We start from the raw sequence: 23,633 nt of genomic DNA on the forward strand, positions 1-23,633 counted from the left end.
TGTATCCAATGGTTGGTTCTTCCTTTTTCGGTACTCGAAAATGGCCTAAGGCCGAAATTGTACGATCGTATAGGAAATAAAGAGAATGGCAGCTGCAGGCTTGAAGAAATCATTCAAAAAAGAAACGATAGAGTCTGTCCGCGGGGATTACGTGCCAAGACTCCTTCTCTGAATAGGGTTCAGTCTGGGGCTCGTGTCTCGTAGGCACAAAAGGACTGTTCATGGACCAGGCAGCAGTGGGACACAACGGTCTTTCCTGACGAGACCCGTACCAGTCTCCACGCTGACAGTACTGATATTCGTGTGCAGAGACAGCGGGGACAACGACCACACCCTAGCTGTATTGTAGACCGCTACCTCTATAAAGGTGACTCGTCATCAACGGAGAAATACTACAGCCAACCGGTAGCAAAATAATTTTTAATACACTGACCTAGGTTTCGCCACCTCTAAGGATATCTTTTCATAACGAAATTTCAACAACCGTAAAGTTGCACTACGAGGAGGCAATAGTCAAAATTATGAGCAGATATGCCCAAGCCAAAATTAAAATAAAAAATGTTCCAGCATTTGGTACGCATGCCTTGTAGTGAACAACATCACACTGAGCTATACACATCAAACGATGGAACATTTTTAATTTCAATTTTTGACTTGAGCATATCTGCTCGTAATTTTGACTGTTGCCTGCTCACAGTGCAACTTTACACGGTTGTTACTATTTCATTCTGATGAAGACATTCTTATAGGTGTCGGATCCTAGATCAATGTATCAAAATTTACTTTGCAACCGGTTAACAGTGGTATTTCTCCATTGAAGCTTATGAACGGTTACTGAGAAACAGCCATTTTCAAAACCGTAGGATTTGGTCGTGTTTCGGGTTGGTTCAAATGGTTCTGAGCACATGAGACTTAACATCTATGGTCATCAGTCCCCTAGAACTTAGAATTACTTAAACCTAACTAACCTAAGGACAGCACACAACACCCAGTCATCACGAGGCAGAGAAAATCCCTGGCGTGTTTCGGGGTGGAACAGTATGGCTGCAGGACAACCCTCATGCCAGCACTCAGGAGGATCAGTGGTGTGAAGGATCGGGACGACATCCTTGCACGCACTGTGGCTCCAATTGATGAACATACTGGAGCGCGATTCCCCCTGATGGACGACAGTTCAAATTCCTACCCTCACAAGCTTGTGGACACTTTCCTTGTGGAGCATAGAATTAGTTGGATGGAATGACTTCCATATCCCCAGACCTCAACTGGATTATGAACGGGCCTTGCTGAAATGAACGTTTAGCAATCGTCCTGTGAGACCAGAGACCAGGCCTCTGTGCAAGAACGGGAATATATCTCGCAGATTTATCTGGAAAATTTGGCAAAGGGTGTGCCTAACCGCGTTCAGAAGTGTCTCCAGTTACGAGAAGGGTCAACTGGTTAGTAAAATAGGTGTTACGCAAGATGACAGTAAGAAGAAATTGTAGTGTTTGCAGTTGAATCTTTTGTAAGATTTCTTTGTATACCTGGTGATCAAAAAGTCATTATAAATTTGAAAACTGAATAAATCACGGAATAATGTAGATTTAGAGGTACAAATTGACACACATGCTTGGAATGACATGGAGTTTTATAAGAACCAAAAAAATACAAAAGTTCAAAAAGTAAGACAACGCAAAGATGACGTTCTTTACAGGAAATGCTCAATATGTCCACCATCATTCCTCAACAGTGGCTGTAGTCGAGAAATAATGTTGTGAACAGCATTGTAAAGCATGCTCGGAGTTATGGTGACGCATTGGCGTCGGATGTTGTCTTTCAGCATCCCTAGAGATGTCGGTCGATCTCGATAAACTTGCGACTTCAGGTAACCCCAAAGCCAACAATCGCACGGACTGAGGTCTAGGGACCTGGGAGGCCAAGCATGACGAAAGTGGCGGCTGAGCACACGATCATCACCAAACGACGAGCGCAAGAGATCTTTCACGCGTCTAGCAATATGGGGTGGAGCGCCATCCTGCATAAACATCGTACGTTCCAGCAGGTGTTTATTAGCCAGGATGGGATTGATGCGATTCTGTAACACATCGGCGTACCTCTCACCCGCCACGGTAACAGTTACGAAACCAGAATCACTCATTTCCTCGAAGACAAAAGATCCGATAACGGTAGATGCGGTAAATCCAACCCATACCGTGACTTTCTCGTCGTGGAATGGTTTCCACGACAGTTCTAGGATTTTCGGTAGCCCAAATTCTGCAGTTGTGGGCGTTGACAGATCCTCGGAGCGTGAAATGAGCTTCGTCGGTCCACAATACGTTACTCAACCAATCATCATCTTCCGTCATCTTTTGAAACGCCCACACCGCAAATGCCCTTCGCTTAACTAAATCGCCAGGTAATAGTTCATGATGCCGATGGATTTTGTAGGTATAGCATCAGAGGGTACGCCTCAGTGCCAACCAAACAGTAGTGTATGGGATGCCGGTGCGACGTGCGATTGCACGAGCGCTGACTTCCCCGTGCATAGACGAACCCGGTACAGTCTGCATTTCTTCCTGAACTGTCTCAGCAGCATTATGCCTTGTGCTCGCTCGGCCACTACGGGGTCTATCGTCTAAACAGCCAGAGCTGCATTTGTGGACGGATGTTTACCCGTTCGAATCCCCTTCCAATGGCTATAGAATCGTAACGCTGAACTAGCACATTCCCCATTCTGGTAATACAGCTTCACTGAAAGCGCCTTTTCACGTACCGTCAACATGCTGCTACTGCTGACGCATCTGATTCTCTCTCTCATTACAGCTCCTCTTATACACGACTGTCATGCGCAGTCACTGACATTTTGCTGTCCAGCGCCATCTGTGGGACTTTTTTTTGATTCTGACGAAACCTTATTTCATTCCAAGCATGTGTGTCAATTTTTGCCTATCTATCTACATTATTCCGTGGTTTATTAAGTTCTTAATTTTAAGCTGACTTTTTGATCACCTGGTATGTTTATTTACCTTTTTTGTTTTATTATGACTATACGTAACAGAACAAAATCTTCTGTCTCCTATTACGTGCGATACCGACAGAAAAGCAATATGCAACATTTATTCTGACCGCTGTAGTATACCGTACACGTTCGACGTATCAGAGCGTTTTATGCTGACATCTTGTTATCGCATCTTCATAGATTTCTCTCCACCGAGTCGTTCACATCGCTGAAGTTTGAACACTTGTATGTGGCACTCGCCCGTAGCCTCGCGCGTCAAACAGTGCCATGAATGGGCAGATCCCAGGGCGGCCGGGATCCACAGGTGTTTGCCGAGTAAAAACAAGGCACACACAGAGGGTGTCGTCACAGATAAGGAAGGGCTCCACAGTTGCGGAGCGCGGCCGGCGCGTCCAGTGCGATGCGATGCGCCGCCGCTGCCGCGGACGAGGCACGCCTGAAGATGCCGCGCACACACCGCCGAAACGTCTTGGCCTCCGTCGCTGCCACTGCCGCGTGTTTCGCCGTCTGGCTGGGGGTGGGGCGGCACACGTGCGTGGCGCACAAGATGGGTGAGTCAGGGAGCAGCAATACAAAAGGTTCTGGACTGGAGTAATGAAAAAATATAGAAAGTTAAGATGGTGGTTTCAACGCTTCATGTGTTCCGTTGGGTTGGTGCATAAGTTCGAAGCGCTTTTCCATAAGTTTAATAAACACAGCAGATACACATAACACAGACTTTACCCCTCAATAATATTTGTAGCTCGTTTCCAAAGGTACCATATCCAACTGGGCAAATTTTTCATTAGAGCAGAAAAATTCCCTGTAGCCCCAACAGTTCTAGCACGCAGACCGTGGTTCATATACAGTTTGTCTGGAAATCACTGGGAATTCTTTTAGAAACGTTTAAGGTTGTTGTTGTTGTTGTTGTTGTTGTTGTCGTCTTCAGTCCTGAGACTGGTTTGATGCAGCTCTCCACGCTACTCTATCCTTTGCAAGCTTCTTAATCTCCCAGTACCCACTGCAGCCTATATCCTTCTGAATCTGCTTAGTGTATTCATCTCTTGGTCTCCCTCTACGATTGTTACCCTCCACGCTGCCCTCCAATACTAAATTGGTGACCCCTTGATGTCTTAGAACATGTCCTACCAACCGATCCCTTCTTCTGGTCAAGTTGTGCCACAAATTTATCTTCCCCCCAATATTCAATACCTCCTAATTAATTAAGTGATCTCCCCATCTCATCTTCAGCATTCTTCTGTAGCACCATATTTCGAAAGTTTCTATTCTCTTCTTGCCCAAACTATTTATCGTCCGCGTTTCACTTCCATACATGGCTACACTCCGTATAAATACTTTCAGAAACGACGTCCTGACACTTAAATCTATATTCGATGACAACAAATTTTTCTTATTCAGAAACGCTTTCCTTGCCATTGCCAGTCTACATTTTATATCCTCTCTGCTTCAACCATCATCAGTTATTTTGCTCCCCAAATAGCAAAACTCCTTTACTACTTCCTAAATTAATTCCCTCAGCATCACCCGACTTAATTCGACTAATTCCATTATCCTCGTTTTGCTCCTGTTGATGTTCATCTTATACTCTCCTTTCAAGACACTGTCCATTCCGTTCAACTGCTCTTACAAGTCCTTTGCTGTCTCTGACAGAATTACAAAGTCATCGGCGAACCTCAGAGTTTTTATTTCTTCTTCATGGATTTTAATGCCTACTCCGAACTTTTCTTTTGTTTCTTTTACTGCTTGCTCAATATACAGATTGAATAGCATCGGGGAGAGACTACAACCCTGTCTCACTCTCTTCCCAACGACTGCTTCCCTTTCATGTCCCTCGTCTCTTATAACTGCCATCTGGTTTCTGTACAAATTGTAAATAGCCTTTCGCTCCCTGTAATTTACCCCTGCCAGCTTTAGAATTTGAAAGAGAGTATTCCAGTCAGCATTCCAGTCAACATTGTCAAAAGCTTTCTCGAAGTCTACAAATGGTACGAACGTGGGTTTGCCTTTCTTTATTCTTTCTTCTAAGATAAGTCGTAGGGTCAGTATTTCCTCACGTGTTCCAACATTTCTACGGAATCCCAACTGATCTTCCACCAGGTCGGTTTCTACCAGTTTTTCCATTCGTCTGTAAAGAATTCGCGTTAGTGTTTCGCAGCTGTGAGTTATTAAACTGATAGTTCGGTAATTTTCACATCTGTCAACATCTGCTTTGTTTGAGATTGGAATCATTATATTCTTGTTGAAGCCTGAGGGAATTTTGCCTGTCTCATACATCATGCTCACTAGATGAAGTTTAAGGTATTCCTCGTTATTATTGAACAGTCATTAGAAACTTAAGTTTGGATTTGGTACTTTATGTCATAAAAATTATTTTAATAGACTACAAATTATACTTCATGAACAATAAGTTAGTACTAATATACTTTGTGCCCTTTATTGCAAATTACTATAGGTGACATGTTTAGCAATAAAAAATTTACAACATAACTTATCTTTGTCTTAAGAGGATAACCGATCTTATAGTAGTTCACCTCTGGACATTCTAGAACGGGATTTACTTTATTCTTACAGTATTATTTTGTCTGAGACGTTAATAGAAATTGTATTAATAATGATTATACATATATGAACAAATTTTTCATGGTAGTACCGAAATCTGGTTCAAAACGTCAGTCATCATAATGAACGTCTGTGTTAGCATTGTCTCCACCCTCATTAACTGTTCGCACATCATTCTCCTCTACGAAACTTTTGTGGAAAGGGGTTTGGTTCAATTCGTAGCCCAATGCAGGAGGTAGCGATACCAAGTCATTTTTGTTTGCCTGTTGTACATGACTACTATTTGGCAAATCTTTCACTTGAGGCAAAATACTATCTTACCCTATCTCATTTATAATCATTTTGTGTTTGTACACTGGTGTGATTGCATATGCAGCAGGCAGACCAACCACTGATGATCTATGGTGAGTAATGAGACGGTTAGCTTCACTAATTTTGAAGGTTTTTTTGCTTTGTATCTGATATTTTACCAACCTACCCAGGGAAAATCGGAATTCAGCGTGTGACGTGTTCCTACTGTATCAAATACACTGTAATATTCCTCTCGGAGCATTACGGTTACAGGCTCTCTGAGTTTCTCTTCTAAAATACCAAAAGACCTATCTGCAGGCATGGATGAATGACTGCGTACAGCGAAGAACAACTCAGTCCGAAATCTATATTTGTCATGCAATCACACGTAACAGAAATAAGATACAATAATTTTTGCTTTGAGATGTACAACTCTCACGAAATAATCGAGTACATACTTAATATTACTTGAATCACAGTATGGTTAAAGGACTGACTTGAAAAAACGCCACAGACATGAATCTGCTACTGCCTTCACCCACACGCCACCTATAAAAAAGTGTCTTTTTGGTGAAATAATTATTCCCAACATATGATATCATTATTGATGTGAATAATACTCTCTGTCACTTTGTGTCTTTGATAAAGACTGATTCCGCATCAAATCGAAGTTCACTTTTACACTTCCATTTGGAAATCTATTAATGTTCTGGACAAGTTGTTTATTGACATCCTCATCATTAGCAACTTTGTAAACGAACTTTGAATGCTAGGGAGTCACTGCAGGTGTTCTGTTTTATTTTGCCAAGCCCGCATTTGAACTTGGTCACAAAAATCTGAAGAAAATAAAAAAGATAATTAGAAATTACTCTTCAGTATGCAGTGATCTGAACATAAATTTTACACCTAATATAAATCTAACTTTTTACTGTCAAACCATAATATCATACCTACCAGATAATTATTTCTCACATTATAATGAATTGCGTAAGTAGATTTGTTGAAGCAGTAATGCCAGCTGCTCTCTCGTCGGAAAATTAATTCCACATCTTACGTATGGTTAATTCTGGAGACAAGTGTTTTCTTAATAATGTCTTTTTCCACCACCAGAGCTGTTCACTGTTTAAACCTTGTTATGTGAGCCAGTATTCTTTTTCACATTACTACAAACTCTTGTTTCACGAGCTGCTGCCCCACTATTCATTTTCTCGTCAACTGCATGCTTAGCCTTCCTTCTCCCAACATTAAAAATCCTTAGTAATGTAGAGCTACAAACAAGAACGTTGCCTGAAGAGCTGATTGCATGCTGTAGTTTCTAGTTTTCCTTTTGCTTGGACATTCCTCATTACCTTGATCAGCTCTTCTTCTTTTAGGATAGCTGACTCTAAGATATCTTGATTAAAAACTTTCTCTGGCTCACATCATCTGTATTGTTGCAGTATGTGTTATTTTCAGTATCATGTCATCTTCTGACATACATAACGCTTTGCAACAATTATCATCATGTTTAACCTGATTTGAGGATTTGCACGTGCATTAGCATTATGTTTTGGTGTTTCAAAACATTCCGCTTTCCCTTATTTACAAGTCTTTTACGTCTCCTTGGCTTTTCTGTAAATTCTGGCGCATAGGACATATCATACTTCATTTTAATTGTTCACTATAAACAAAAACAACAGAAATCACAAGAATATTTCATGAAGTAGACACAATCACAAACTAAAGGCAGCCATTACTGAAACAGTGATCACCAGATCGCATACACACATTATATTGGTTCACTGCGTTTGTAACGTCACAGCACTCAGCCATATAAGTGGAAAAGGATTTGGTACTAATTGGTATGAAAGATCGAAGGTATTTGGTTCGTTTTCGTGTAAAATGCTGCATTTGACGGTCTCTGTATGAGAGATTTGGTACTTTTTGCAAGAAAATGTTTACTTTGGTTTCTGGGGCGGTCAACAGCGCGGTCATCAGCCCCTGTACGAAGTCTCAATTTTTTTTCACTCTCCAATTTGTTGTGTAGACCAATCTAGCCACTGTCACCAATTATGATGATGATGAAATGATGAGGACAACACAAACACCCAGCCACCGGGCAGAGAAAATCCCCAACCCGGCCGGTAATCGAACCGGGAACACCTTGATCCAGCGGCAGCCACGGTTATCCACCAGACCACGAGCTGCGGGCTTTGGCACCTTCTGAAAAGAAGCTCCACATATATTGTCCTTTACTGTTTACAACCATCTGCTAATACTGGGTAACTTTTCGATTCCTCCACTACAGAAATCACTTGGTTTTGAGGCGAAGAGCTCATGGAGTCATATTTGGACCGTATTTTCATCCGGAGAGGAAGTTCCTTGGAGGTTGTTCGATGTTGTTGTTGTGGTCTTCAGTCCTGAGACTGGTTTGATGCAGCTCTCCATGCTGCTGTATCCTGTGCGAGCTTCTTCATCTCCCAGTACCTCTGAAACCTACATCATTCTGAATCTGCTTAGTGTATTCATCTCTTGGTCTTCCTCTACGATTTTTACTCTCTACGCTGCCCTCCAATACTAAATTGGTGATCCCTTGATGTCTCAGAACATGTCCTACCAACCGATCCCTTCTTCTAGTCAAGTTGTGCCACAAGCTCCTCTTCTCCCCAATTCTATTCAATACTTCCTCATTAGTTACGTGATCTACGCATCTAATTTTCAGCATTCTTCTATAGCACCACATTTCGAAAGCTCCTATTCTCTTCTTGTACAAACTATTTATCGTCCATGTTTCACTTCCATACATGGCTACACTCCATACAAACACTTTCAGAAAAGACTTCCTGACACTTAAATCTATACTCGATGTTAACAAATTTCTCTTCTTCAGAAACGCTTTCCTTGCCATTGCCAGTCTACATTTTATATCCTCTCTACTTCAACCATTATCAGTTATTTTGCTCCCCAAATAGTAAAACTCCTTTACTACTTTAAGTGTCTCATTTCCTAATCTAATTCCCTCAGCATCACCCAACTTAATTCGACTACATTCCATTATCCTCGTTTTGCTTTTGTTGATGTTCATCTTATATCCTCGTTTCAAGACATTGTCCATTCCATTCAACTGCTCTTCCAAGTCTTTGCTGTCTCTCACAGAATTACAATGTCATCGGAGAACCTCAAAGTTTTTATTCCTTCTCCATAGATTTTACTACCTATTCCGAACTTTTGTTTTGTTTCCTTTACTGCTTGCTCAATATACAAATTGAATAGCATCGGGGAGAGACTACAAGCCTGTCTCAGTCCCTTCCCAACGACTGCTTCCCTTTCATGTCCCTCGACTCTTGTAACTGCCATCTGGTTTCTGTACAAATTGTAAATAGCCTTTGCTCCCTGTATTTTACCCTTCCACTTTCATAATTTGAATGAGAGTATTCCAGTCAACGTCGTCAAAAGCTTTCTGTAAGTCTACAAATGCGAGAGCCGTAGGTTTGCCTTTCCTTAATCTTTCTTCTAAGATAAGCGGTAGGGTCAGTATTGCCTCACGTGTTCCAATATTTCTACGAAATACAAACTGATCTTCCCCGAGGACGTCTTCTATCAGTTTTTCCATACGTCTGTAAAGAATTCGCGTTAGTATTTTGCAGCAGTGACTTATTAAACTGATAGTTCGGTAATTTTCACACCTGTCAACACCTGCTTTCTATAGGATTGGAATTATTATATTCTTCTTGAAGTCTGAGGGTATTTCGCCTGTCTCATACATCTTGCTCACCAGATGGTAGAGTTTTGTCAGGACTGGCTCTCCCAAGGCTGTCAGTTATTCTAATGGGATGTTGTTCGATAGAGAATGGAAAAAGGTGAAAATCTGAGGGTGCAAGATCACGTGAGTAATGTGGGTGCGGAATGACTTCCTAATCCAAGTCTGTACAGTGTTTGTGTCAGCCTAACAGAAAGTAGACGGCCGTTATCGTGGAGTAGAATCGCTTCTCGCAGTCTTCCACGGCGTTGTCCTTGTAGTAAGCCTGTAAGACATCTCTTTGTTGACAATTAATGTGAGCAGTGATGGCTACACATCGGGGAAGCAATTCGTAGCACATCACAGCGTCGCTGTCCCACGAGATGTGTAACATTATTTTTTGTGGATGCTCTCAAGTACGGGGGGTTGCTCGGTTACGATTGTGTATGGGGCCATAATCAGTTACTATTGGTTGCCTTTTTACAATTACACAGAATTTATATTAAACTAGTAATTCCAGACTCAACAATAAATAAAAATAGCACACGTTATTAATGAAGGAATAAACAACTGTGTCAACAACAGTGTTTTCAGTGAGTTATTATTTAGCAAATCACCATTGGATACAGATACAGCAGATAATGTTTTAAAAGCAAGCCACTGTGATTTGTGCAGAAGGCCTTACACACCAGAAATCGCAATAAATAAGGTTGTAAAGTCTTACTGCGTAAATACAAATACCAAATTAGAATTTTAAGACAAGTGAGCACAATCACGGATTACACGCCAAGAATTGCAACAAATTAAGAATTGTTTAAGAACTTGTTGCAACTTACAAGTATTGAAATATTAAAGGTAATTCACCACAAACACAGCAGAAGGCGTGGACTGAAGGAGCGTTACAGTGAACTAGTGGCCATCAGACCTCATTTTAGGACACATATGTCTTACAAGATCCAAAATAGTATTCGAGGAATCGACCTCTGAGAATGTCCGGCAACAAACACATTCGGGAGCGATGAGATAGGCAGCCAAGAGTTGCATTCACTTCACAAGATGGTAACTCAGACTAGTGACAGTCTAATGATGATCTTTCAGAAGCTACTTGACGTCCGATAAATCAAATGCAATTATGGAACAATACGCCAAAGCCGTAAAATCGAACTGGTATTCCGTGAATACTGTTACACAGTACTTATTCTTTAACACTTGAGCAGCATAAAGGCAAGAATTAACAACACGTGCCACATCAAGTTGAGACTACAAATCTGCTGTCGTTAACGTCATCGGCTTCAAAATTCAATTGGTTGGAATGGCTCTGAGCACTATGGGACTTAACTTCTGAGGTCATCAGTCCCCTAGAACTTAGAACTACTTAAACCTAACTAACCTAAGGGCATCACACACATCCATGCCCGAGGCAGGATTCCAACGTGCGACCATTGCGGTCGCGTGGTTCCAGACTGTAGGGCCTAGAACCGCTCGGGCACCCCAGCCGGCTCAAAGAGCATGCACTCATCTTAAAGCTTGCTGGATTCGGTTTACGACGAGGTCGCACACCCTCGTGACCGCAGCCTTTCTACCCGGAAGCCCCGGTGTTTTCTCGCACTGCGCGGACCTGGCTCCTCTTGAGTCCCCAACCGAACTGTCCCACTCACCGATCCGGAAAAGCAACGACGTCGCCTCGAAAATAGGGCAGTAGTTACTACATGTCGAAGCCGCCGTTGCTGCCACTAGCGGACAGACAACGCTTGCGAAACCATAACGATACCCTCTGACCTCCAGCAGAGGGCAGAAGCCTACCAACAGCACCAATGCGAGCCGCAGCACAGCTCATGTAGGATAATAGATGTTGTTGACAGTATTTTGTTGTAGAACTGGATGTCACGTGAATAAGGTAAAATTTTCTAAATACATTGTTTGCTCTTCAACAAAATCTTTCTTTGGCTAACCATATGCCTCCTAGTAGTTAGAGTCTATAGTAGTTAGAATCTTTCTGTTTAGTTGGCTGTAGTTGCTGCTTTCTGTAATTGATGTATTTCGTGTTATGAAGATTTTCGATGAGGTAAGTGACTTATAAAAAAATTGGGTTCGTTATTGAAATGGGTTTAGGGAACTAAGAAAGTTGGACGTAGTTTCATACTTTTTTAATTTCATATTTTTGGACTTTTATTATCGTTAAGATTTCTTGCGATTCAGGCCATTCTTTTGTGTTAATTATTGGAGGTCATATTGTCACTGTACAACAGTGAGATTGCGTTGGGCTTGTGTATTGTGGGTAATAAATAAACAGGTTAAGTCTGAGTTGTCTTTGTCAGGGAAAATTCGGCAAGTCAGTGTTTAAATGATAAAAATAAGTGAAGACGCATTTCCAAGGTTAGCAAAGGACTGATATAAGGGTGCTGCTTAGCGCGTACCCTCATTTAAAAAAATTTACGAAGCACTGAAAAATTGGAATGGGAATTAGAATAGATGATGACATCCTATTCTCCGCAAATTTCGCCGACGATCAGGTCATCTTTCCCGAGGAACAAGAGGATGTGTCTTGTATGTTAATAAAGCTTATAGAAGAATATGAGTAGTGGGGCACGAAAATTAATTATACAGAGATTGAACACTTGGTTCTCGGAGGTATAGGAAGGGGTTTTGCTATGGATGATGGATCTACAGTAAAGTGTAGCCGATTAAACAAATATTTAGGGACAGTCATTTCGAATAAAGGTGAAAGAAATGATGAAATAACGCCCAGGACAGGAATAGGAAAGTTGGCGATTAAGCAGTTATGCTCAACTGTTTGGAATGAAACGACATTAAATAATTTGAAAAGGAGGATATGCGAAATTACAGTTGAGAGCATTGCTCTGTGTGGTACTGAACTGTCGTAAGTCTCCAGGGTCAATGAGAAGAAATTAACCACATTGGACATGAGGTAACGAGAAGAGACGTAGTACGAAATAAAGCACTACGACAATAGATGGGAGCTACAAATGATATTGTAGACACGACTGGAAATCAACGGCTAAAGTGGTATGGATACCTTAGAAGAACGCCAAAGGGAAAATGGTCATCTACAATAAGACACTGGAGACCGCCACTGCACAGAAAAAGAGGAAGACGCCGGCTACACAGGAGCAGCGGAGAGAGGCGTGCGACACAGGACAGGACCAAGGAGGATGGAAAGAGGTGAGGACTCGGATGCCAGAGAAAACTCGCAGAGAGAACAAGAAGACGTAAATAACGCCACACATCTTGTTTCTTTTCATGTTTGCTATTGCCTCTTACGAGTACATGTTTTACGATTCTGGTGACTTTCGGCATTCGATCGTGATGTCCGTTTTTGGGATTTTCCTACGTCTCCTTTGGACATGCAACTTTTGTTGCATGATAAGGCTGGGATGAGAATGACCTCAGATGGTTAAGCGATTTGATTTGTAAGTAACATTCTCTTCTCTCTTTAATTTTATTTTAGAAATTTTAATTATATAGTTCCGTATCTCACACTTTTTTTAAAAAAAAAGAAAGCTTGAGAATGTGGTCCTACTGTTTTATAACAACATATTTTCAGTCTTACAGTTTGCACCATATAATGGAACTTTAATTGTCCCGAAAGCGGTAGTGTATGCAATAAAAGACTGTTGATTCAGCCACTGTTGTGGGGTTTCTTAAGTTCACAAAATGGTGATTTTGGGATCTTGCCTCTTGGATAAAAGTCTGAGGACGCCTATGGCGGCATTCGAGCTAACGTGACGCGCGAGCCGAGCAGCACCGCGAAGAAGGATCTTTGTAATGGTTTCACAGGGTTGCACGGACGCTCTGAACGTTGTACTCGAGCAGGCGGGTGCACGAGTTCGCAGCGTTTTTGGTCTGCATGTTGATACTCCGATTGCTATGAGTTTGTTTACCGATTGTCACTTTATATTGCAGTCTGAGGTTACATACTGCCACTTTCCCATGTGGAGATAGTGATTGGAGCTGTGAATGCTAGAAAAGGGAGTGCCAAGTAAAGAAGTCGGAACATTTCCGACGTATTTTTCTCTTTGAGTTCAATAGACGGGTGACACACAACAGTGCAGGCAGCCAGAAACTCTTGCACCGTGTATGTGGGTAACGCCCAAGGACAGAGCAGGGTAAGAATATAGGATTTCTCGTTTCAAGGAGGATACTTTCCACGTTAGGGACTCACCACGTTCAGTAAGACCTTCGGGGTTTCTTAAAGATCGGTTAAACGCATTAATCCTCATTGACCCACGTCAGTGACAATCATTCCACCATCGTCCGACATCTGCGTGCAACATGGAAGGCTCAGAAAATCGGGTGTGTGGGTACCGACTAACGGGATCTCTCAGCCAAAATCCCAAAAATCAACGGATCGCCATGCATGCGTCTGTGCTTGTTCGCCATCAATTGGCTCGTGAACAACACCGACCATTCCTACAGCTATTCCTACAGCTTTCTAACGGCTTATACATAACAATTACGAGTGTTCTGGTTTTTCATTGCTTCCCACGTCCTAGAAAGTGCACTGTCATACACCTCCTACAATTTTATTAAAACCACGCGTGTTTCCAACTTATGTGCCATTCTGTTATCAGCGACCTGTTATATGCTGCAGATATTATCGATTCAAGACCTTCCTGCTCGAAAAGCACTCTGTTGTTCTACCTTCTCAATTTCTCCCTTAATTCTAGTTTTAAGCATTTTACCATACAGTCTCGAAATAGAACTGAGAACTGTGATGTATCCATAATTTGCGCACTCCTCTGTTCCCTCTTTAAATATATTTGTGACGAACCCTTCCCTAAATCAGACAGGGATTTCCTCCCCGCCAATGCGGAGCTTAAATGGCTTTGCGAGATGTTCAAATAACAATTTTGGACCGATCTCCAACAATTCCATATATAAACCTCCAGGTTCTGATGCTTTGCCATTGTTGAACTGCTTAAATGTACCCTGTACTTTCTCATGGATTTATCTGCCATGTTCGTTGACTGCAGAGGAGCATATGTCCTTAAATTTGGATCGATCTTCTTTAAACAAACGGTACTTTTGTTCTGCCGTTGCAACAACAAGAATAAGTGATTTTTTTACCAGACGCGTTTCGCTTTATTGAGGTAAAGCGTCATTAGTGGTCTGTAATTAAGTTACTTACAATTTGAATTACATTTGGATCGAAGAACAGTTCGTTAAGAGTTTTTCTGTGTTAGATGCTGATAATTTTGGCCTAATTTTCAAATCTCTGCAGCACTACGTATTTCTTATGTTTTTCACATCATATTTTTATGCACACCATTGTATCCTGTTTGTTTTTGTTCTTCAAGTAATTAAACAGAATCACACATATACAATAATGTAAGTAAAAAGAAAGTTTTAGGTCAAAGACAAAGTAGTGGAAAGATGATGTTGGTAACACTACAAAACGCAATCAACGACACATACTTGAAGTACAAAAACAGAATACAGCGGTGCGCATAAGAAATGCAAAGTGCTGCAGAACATCTAAAAATTAGACCGAAATTATCAGTGTCTAACTCAGAAAAATAACGATGCGCTAGCAGACGGCGTTTCCCGATCTAAGCGAGAAATCAGCCGAAAAATCATCGTAAGTACAAATCAACCTACTCTTAACGAACTGTTCTTCGATCCAAATGCAAATCAAAATGTAAATAACTTAATTACAGACCACTGACGATGCTTTACTTCAATAAATCGAAACGCGTCTGCTGAGAGTCACTCATTTTTGGAATTGCAACGACAGAACAAAAATACCGTCAAGAATTATAGAGCAACTACGGACACTATGGCCACACAAATGGGGAATCTTCTTTAAACAGTTTTTCGTAGTATGTCTTCCACCTACCTAGGCTTATCACCTATAAGTTTGTACTACATCTGTCATTTGTTCTTGGCTGTTCTACCACATCCATGCTTCTTTGGACTTTGAACTCCCTATTCGCTTATTAATTTTTTCACATTTAAAGCCCCACCAAGCGCTTCTGCCCTAGTTACTGCTTTTCTGCCTCTTCCCTCAGTCTTACTTACCTACTTCTATCATCAATGTCATTGCTCGTAAGCCATCTGCTATAGGCCTCTTTTTTCTCCTCGACCTCTGCGACAATATCATCACCTACCAATCACTTTCAGATTTGCCGGACATGTTCTCAACTACTCGGAGACTTTCAAAGGCAGCTCTCACCATTGTCTTAAATTCTACTTCATTATATAAATTTCATAAAAAACCGTTCGCCCTTGCCGCCTCGCCCGGGAACACAACGGGAAAACTTTGCATTAGTAAATGCTTACTAGCTGTGAGTATCGAGGGAGCACACGACTCTTAATCCAGATTTGGTATGAATCATATATGTAATTGGTACCCTGTTTAAGTTGGAAAAGCGCAAAGCGATAGCAGAAAGTAGATGGCGCCCGTTACGCGCGGCAATATACTTGATTATACAGCCATATTTGACACAATAGATTCGGTGAACTTTAGAATTAAATTTGACAAGATGTTCAACAAACGTATTATATGTCAAACGGTTGATAATTTCAGCTCAAATTTCTTGAAGGAAGTTTATTTTGATATCTAAGAAAGAGCGTACTTCATTAACATAATTATGAAAACCTAAATTGGACGGAACACGTAACTGCAGTGTGCAAAAAAGCATCAGCACCCCTTCATGTACTACAAAAATATAAAAAACTCTTCCCTTTCGATCTGAAAAAGAAATTAGTACAAAGGCGTATACTCCCATCATTGACTACAGCGATATTATCCTACAAGGCCTCTCTCAAGAAAACTTGCGACGTCTGGAACTGGTCATGAATGCCTGCGTCCGATATATCTGTGACGTTCGACTTTTTGATCACATTTCACCAGCATATGCAAAATTGTCCCGGCTGCGTGCAGACAAACGCAGAGATTTCCATACACTCTGTCTCATCTACTGCCTTATAAATGTACACTGTCCCTCATATCTCTCCTCTTCCTTAACGTTTATGTCGGAACAACATGACAGAAAAACACGTTCCCATCATAATAAAATCCGCTCTGTTCCACTGCATAGCACAGTCACCTTCTCCAAGTCCTTTACAGTAGCGGGAACCCGACTCTGGAATAACTTCCCTCGTTTTGTTAGCGAATTTATAAACATGTCCGACTTCAAAAAACAGTGAATGACGTATCTACTTAAGCAACAGTAATGCCTTCCTCTGAACATGAATGCACTTCACCTCATTAGTTCCCTCCTTCCCCCTCCTTGAATCTCCCTTCCCCAAAACACCAAGATATTAATGTAAATCTGCACAAATCTTCATTACTATTGCCAATTTTTCCCATGTTTATCATTATTATTTGATTTTTTACTGTTATTATTATTGCTTTAATCATAATTTGTGTGTATAGCACCTGTTGTAAAAATACTGCCAGCACTTACTTTATTACCTCTTAGTCATTACTCTTTACTCATATTGTCACTAGAGTAATCTAATTTTCTATTGAACTATTGTCATGATGTAACTCTGATGTGTGAAATGCTGCATGTGTCGAACACTGGTCCGATGTAACAGAGGGCCTGATGGTCCTAATCTGATCAGGTTTAATAAATAAATAAATAAATTATGTCTCATCAGTGGAAATATAGATTCTATCTTTTCGATTTAACAAGATGAAACGGTTGTTGTAGTGGTCTTCAGTCCTGAGACTGGTTTGATGCAGCTCTCCATGCTACTCTATCCCGTAAAAGGTTCTTCATCTCCCAGTACCTACTGCAACCTACATCCTTCTGAATCTGCTTAGTGTATTCATCTCTTGGTCTCCCTCTACGATTTGTACCCCCCACGCTGCCCTCCAGTACTAAACTGGTGATCCCTTGATGCCTCAGAACATGTCCTACCAACCAATCCCTTCTTCTAGTCAAGTTGTGCCACAAACGTCTCCCCAATCCTATTCAATACCTTTTCATTAGTTGTGTGATCTACCCATCTAATCTTCAGCGTTCTTCTGTAGCACCACATTTCGAAAGCTTCTATTCTCTTCTTGTCCAAACTATTTATCGTCTGCGTTTCACTTCCATACACGGCTACACTCCATACAAATACTTTTAGAAGCGACGTCCTGACACTTAAATCTATACTCGATGTTAACAAATTTCTCTTCTTCAGAAACGCTTTCCTTGCCATTGCCAGTCTACATTTTATATCTTCTCTACTTCGACCATCATCAGTTATTTTGCTTCCCCAATAGCAAAACTCCGGTACTACTTTAAGTGTCTCATTTCCTAATCTAATTCCCTCAGCATCACCCGACTTAATTCGACTACATTCCATTACCCTCGTTTTGTTTTTGTTGACTTTTATCTTATATCCTCCTTTCAAGAAACTGTCCGTTCGGTCCAACTGCTGTTTCAAGTACTTTGCTGTCTCTGACAAAATTACAATGGCATCGGCGAATCTCAAAGTTTTTATTCCTTCTCCATGGGTTTTAAATTTTTCTTTTTTTTCCTTTAGTGCTTGCTGAATATACAGATTGAATAACGTCGGGGAGAAACTACAACCCTGTCTCACTCCCTTCCTAACCGCTGATTCCCTTTCATGCCCCTTGACTCTTATAACTGCCATCTGGTTTCTGTAGAAATTGTAAATAGCCTTTGCTTCCTGTATTTTACCCCTGCCACCTTCAGAATTTGAATGAGAGTATTCCAATCAACATAGTCAAAAGCTTTCTCTAAGTCATTAAATGCTAGAAACGTAGGTTTGCCTTTCCTTAATCTAGCTTCTAACATGTAGGGTCAGTATTGCCTCACGTCTTGCAATATTTCTACGGAATCCAAACTGATCTTCCCCAAGATCGGCTTCTACTAGTTTTTCCATTCGTCTGTAAAGAATTCGTGTTAGTATTTTGCAGCCGTGACTTATTAAACTGATAGTTCGGTAATTTTCACATCTGTCAACACCTGCTCTCTTTGGGATTGGAATTGTTATATTCTTCTTGAAGTCTGAGTGTATTTTGCCTGTCTCATATATCTTGCTCACCAGATGGTAGAATTTTGTCAGGACTGGCTCTCCCAAGGCTGTCAGTAGTTCTAATGGAATGTTGTCTACTCCCGGGGCCTTGTTTCGACTCGGGTCTTTCAGTGCTCTGTCAAACTCTTCACGCAGTATCGTACCTCCCATTTCATCTTCATCTACATGCTCTTCCATTTCTATAATACTGTCCTCAAGTACATCGCCCTTGTGTAGACCCTCTGTATACTCCTTCCACCTTTCTGCTTTCCCTTCTTTGCTTAGAACTGGGTTTCCATCTGAGCTCTTGATATTCAGACAAGTGGCTCTCTTTTCTCCAAAGGTCTCTTTAATTTTCCTGTAGGCAGTATCTATCTTACCCCTAGTGAGATAAGCCTCTACACCCTGACATTTGTTCTCTAGCCATCGCTGCTTAGCCATTTTGCACTTCCTGTCGATATCATTTTTGAGACGTTTGTATTCCTTTTTGCCTGTTTCATTTACTGCATTTTTATATTTTCTCGTTTCATCAATTAAATTAAATATTTCTCCTGTTACCCAAGGATTTCTACTAGCCCTCGTCGTTTTACTTACTTGATCCTCTGCTGCCTTCACTACTTCATCCCTCAGAGCTACCCATTCTTCTTCTACTGTATTGCTTTCCCCCATTCCTGTGAATTTTTCCCTTATGGTTTCCCTGAAACTCTGTACAACCTTTGGTTCTTTCAGTTTATCCAGGTCGCATCTCCTTAAATTCCCGCCTTTTTGCGGTTTCTTCAGTTTTAATCTACAGGTCATAACCAATAGATTGTGGTCACAGTCCACATCTGCCCCTGGAAATGTCTTACAATTTAAAACCTGGTTCCTAAATCTCTGTCTTACCATTATATAATTTATCTGATATCTTCTAGTATCTCCTGGATTCTTCTATGTATACAATCTTCTTTTATGATTCTTGAACCAATTGTAAGCTATGATTAGGTTGTGCTCTGTGCAGAATTCTACCAAGCGCCTTCCTCTTTCGTTTCTTAAGCCCAATCCATATTCACCTATTACGTTTCCTTCTCTCCCTTTTCCTACTGACGATTTCCAGTCACCCATGACTATTAAATTTTCACCTCCCTTCACTATCTGAATAATTTCTTTCATTTCATGATACATTTCTTCAATTTCTTCGTCATCTGCAGAGCTAGTTGGCATATAAACTTGTACTACTGTAGTAGGTGTGGGATTCGTATCTACCTTGGCCACAATAATACGTTCACTATGCTGTTTGTAGTAGCTTACCCGCAGTCCTATTTTCCTATTCATTATTAAACATACTCCTGCATTACCCCTATTTGATTTTGTGTTTATAACCCTGTAGTCACCTGACCAGAAGTCTTGTTCCTTCTGCCACCGAACTTCACTAATACCCACTATATCTAACTTTAACCTATCCATTTCCCTTTTTAAATTTTCTGATCTACCTGCCCGATTAAGGGATCTGACATTCCACGCTCCGATCCGCAGAACGCCAGCTTTCTTTCTCGTGATAACGACATCTTCTCGAGTAGTCCCCGCCCGGAGATCCGAATGGGGGACTATGTTACCTCCGGAATATTTTGCCCAAGAGGACGCCATCATCATTTAACCATAGAGTAGAGCTGCATGCGCTCGGGAAAAATTGCGGCCGTAGTTTCCCCTTGCTTTCAGCCGTTCGCAGTACCAGCGCAGCAAGGCCGTTTTGGTTAGTGTTACAAGGCCAGATCAGTCAATCATCCAGACTGTTGCCCCTGCAACTACTGAAAAGTGCGTAATCTAAAATCAGTACTGCATATTTTAATAGATGCTGCTCGTGATAAATAATGTATAAACAAAAGATAATAATAATCGTGTCAGCCAGTGAAAGGGGAACATTCTTACGTATAGGGTTTATAAAGTATCATAAAGCACTTGAACAATATCCTGTAGCGAGTCTGTGTAAGGCAGAAGCTAGCGTCATTTTCGCTCAGGCGTGTTGCCGGTCGCATACAGTGCTAACCTTGCCCCCGTCTTTGTTTCGGTTTAACCTCGGGAAACGTTAGTGATACAATTTAGATTTTTTTCTTTAAATCAAGACTGAGTGGGTATGCTTTATAGACAGAAGCTGTATTACTAAATTGTGTGTAAATCAAACTTTGATCAGTTCATCTGTACTGTGTGCTCTTTTACTTTCTGATGAAATAAGAACTATAAAGCTCCGCAAATGTTCTTACTAACTACCCGTTTGTTAACATTAGAGTCCTGGTCATCTTCGACAGGATCGTAAGGACTCAGTTAAAGATTGGCAACTTATAAAAGAAGCTTGTGGCTGTTCAGTGATGTAAAGTATCCGCCTCGATTGCAAACAGAAAGCAGATGTTGCCTCTTTAGGCAGTTTGTAGGTTTTGCGTGTTCCGAAGAAGGCGTGGTTATCCGCGCCGAAACCTAGGTCCACATCCGGTTTCTATTTGCAGTCGAGGCGGATTCTTTATCATACAATTATTCATGGTTGCTGACGCGCTGCAATGTTAAAAGTTCTCAAGTTCTGGCTGTTCATTTTAGGAACTGATCCCACAACTCCACATTTAGGTGGTGACACAGCGAAACTGCGCAGCTACCGTAGGTTTATATGGGAACAGGTAGGATTAGTGAGATGATACGAGGGTAGTGAAAATGTAGCAAGCGATACACTTTTTTCCTTTCGTCATTTAAGGAGGGAATCAGTGTGAAAAAGATTGGCAAATATTTGAAATTATACGTCAAGTTTCTTGAAAGTCGCTAAGCGCTCTCATTCCCAAACGGTCAAAGCAACGGATGTAGTCTCTAAATGGGAAATGCCTTGACGGCCGCTCCCACCAACCGGCACGCCGAGTGTCAGGTCAGTTTGTGCGAACAGTGATTGCTGCGCCTGTGGTTCTGCTGCCTGAGACCAAAGACACAATGTCTAACCGTTATAGCTGTCTTGTTGTGTTAATCTTTAAGATAAGATTATACTTCATAATAAGTAGATTATGACAATATTTTGAATTTGCTCACTACTAGTGAGAGATATTGGAAACAAATTTTTGTTGCCCCTGGAAGAAGCTGGAGAGGCAACCTTCTACTGGTTACAGGATAGTTTCTTGGCGATATACAGTAGATAGCTAGAAACATTCGCAAAAGATATTTTTGTTCGTATACAAATAATGCTATTTTGACCGTGGAAATTAAAAATCTTAAATCCTGATTGCTACTGTTCAAAGGGTAAACTTCAGTGTGGTTATTCAGCTTTGATGGCACCTACATCACTCGTTTGCTTACAAAACTTCAGGTCACATTATGCTAATGGGTTTATTGGGGTAAGTTTAGGTGCCATAACCCGCGCTCTAGCGCGCTGGAATGATCCGTATATGCAGCTCAGTAAGGGCTGTGTCGACAGTGCTCTGGAAATCTTCGTATTCGCCGTGACTGAAGACTGCGGAGGGACGACTGTGAAAGACGAAAAGGCACCATGCGCCTCGACTCGTTGCCAAACGTAGCGTGCTGAGTAGTTCACGTTAAGGAAGGCCAATCAGACGACGACTTACACTATGTTATCAAAAGTGTCCGGACACCCTCAAGGACAGGCACCGTCGACAGTTGAAGAGGGTCGTAATGTGCAATAGACAAACAGCAATCCAGGCTATCACACAAGAACTCCAAACTGCATAAGGATCCACTGAAAGTACTATGACAGTTAGGCGGGAGACGAGACGAGAAAACTTGGATTTCGTGGTGGAGCGGCTGCTCATAAGCCACACATCACGCTGGTAAATGCCGAACGACGCGTCGCTTGATGTAAGGAGCGTAAACATTGGACGACAGAACAGTGGAAAAACTTTGTGTTGAGTGACTACTCACGGTACACAATGTGGCGAGCCGGTGATAGAGTGTGGGTGTGGCGAATGAACTTCATCAGCCGACGTGTGTAGTGTCAGTAGTAAAATTCGGAGGCGGTGGTGTTATGGTGTGGTCGTGCTTTTCATGGAGCGGGCTTGCACCCCTTGTTATTTTGCGTGGCACTATCACAGCACAGGCCTACATTGATGTTTTAAGCACCTTCTTGCTTGCCACTGTTGGAGCAATTCGGGGATGGCGACTGCATCTTTCAACACGATCGAGCACCTATTCATGATGCACGGACTGTGGCGGAGTCGTTACACGACAATAACATACCTATAGTAGACTGACCTGCACAGAGTCCTGACCTGAATCCCACAGATCAACTTGGGGTATTATAGAACGCCGACTTCGTGCCAGGCCTCACCGACCGACATGTATACCTCTTCTCAGTGTAGGACTCTGTGGAGGATGGACTGCCATTCCCCACGAAACCTTCCAGGACCTGACTGAACGTATGCCTGCAGGAGTGGCAGCTGTCATCAAGGCTTAGGGTGGGCCAACACCATACTGACTTCCAGGATTACCGATGAAAGTGGCACGAACTTGTAAGTCATTTTCAGCCAGTGTCCGGATATTTTTGATCACATAGAGTAACATTCGCCTGTGGCATCAAATCTCAAATGCTTCGATTCTCTCGTGTTCTGTACGAAACAAATCTGTGCTCAAAAAGTAAGTTCTCAGAAATTTCTTCCCCAAATTAAGGCCTGTGTTTAATACTAGTAGATTCTATTGGTCAGGAATGTCCTTTTCGTCAGTGCTAGTCTGCTTTTGATGTCCTCCTTGCTCAGTCCGTCATTGGTTATTTTGCTGCCTAGGTAGCAGAATTCCATAACTTCTCCTATGTGGCGACTATCAATCCCGATGTTATGTTTCTCGTTGTTCTCATTTCTGCTTCTTCTCATTGCTTTCGTCCTTCTTCGATTTACTCTGAATCCATATTCTATACTGAGCAGGCTGTTCATTCCGTTCAACAGATCATGTACTTCTTCTTCACTTTCAGTCAGGATAGCAATGGCGTCAGAGAATCGCATCATTGGTATACTTTCACCTTGAATTCGCGGACCGCTGGCGGCAGAGTTCACGGCGAGGGTTCCCGGCTGGCATGCGGCATGCGGCGTGCGCCGTGCGTGGCACTGCTGTGCC

At 41.7% G+C, this 23,633-nt stretch overlaps 1 protein-coding gene across 1 annotated transcript in view; it reads left to right on the forward strand.

The window, feature by feature from the left end:
* The first annotated feature begins 3,400 nt into the window (after positions 1–3,400).
* LOC126291633 (uncharacterized) overlaps positions 3,401–23,633 on the forward strand; it is a 106,176-nt gene continuing 85,943 nt past the window's right edge. The window contains exon 1 of the mRNA XM_049985198.1: positions 3,401–3,552. Coding sequence (XP_049841155.1) covers positions 3,402–3,552 — 151 coding nt within the window. The 5' untranslated portion in view covers position 3,401. The remainder of the gene's footprint in view (positions 3,553–23,633) is intronic.

Source organism: Schistocerca gregaria, chromosome 9, assembly GCF_023897955.1.
Source record: "Schistocerca gregaria isolate iqSchGreg1 chromosome 9, iqSchGreg1.2, whole genome shotgun sequence".
Taxonomy (NCBI): domain Eukaryota; kingdom Metazoa; phylum Arthropoda; class Insecta; order Orthoptera; family Acrididae; genus Schistocerca; species Schistocerca gregaria.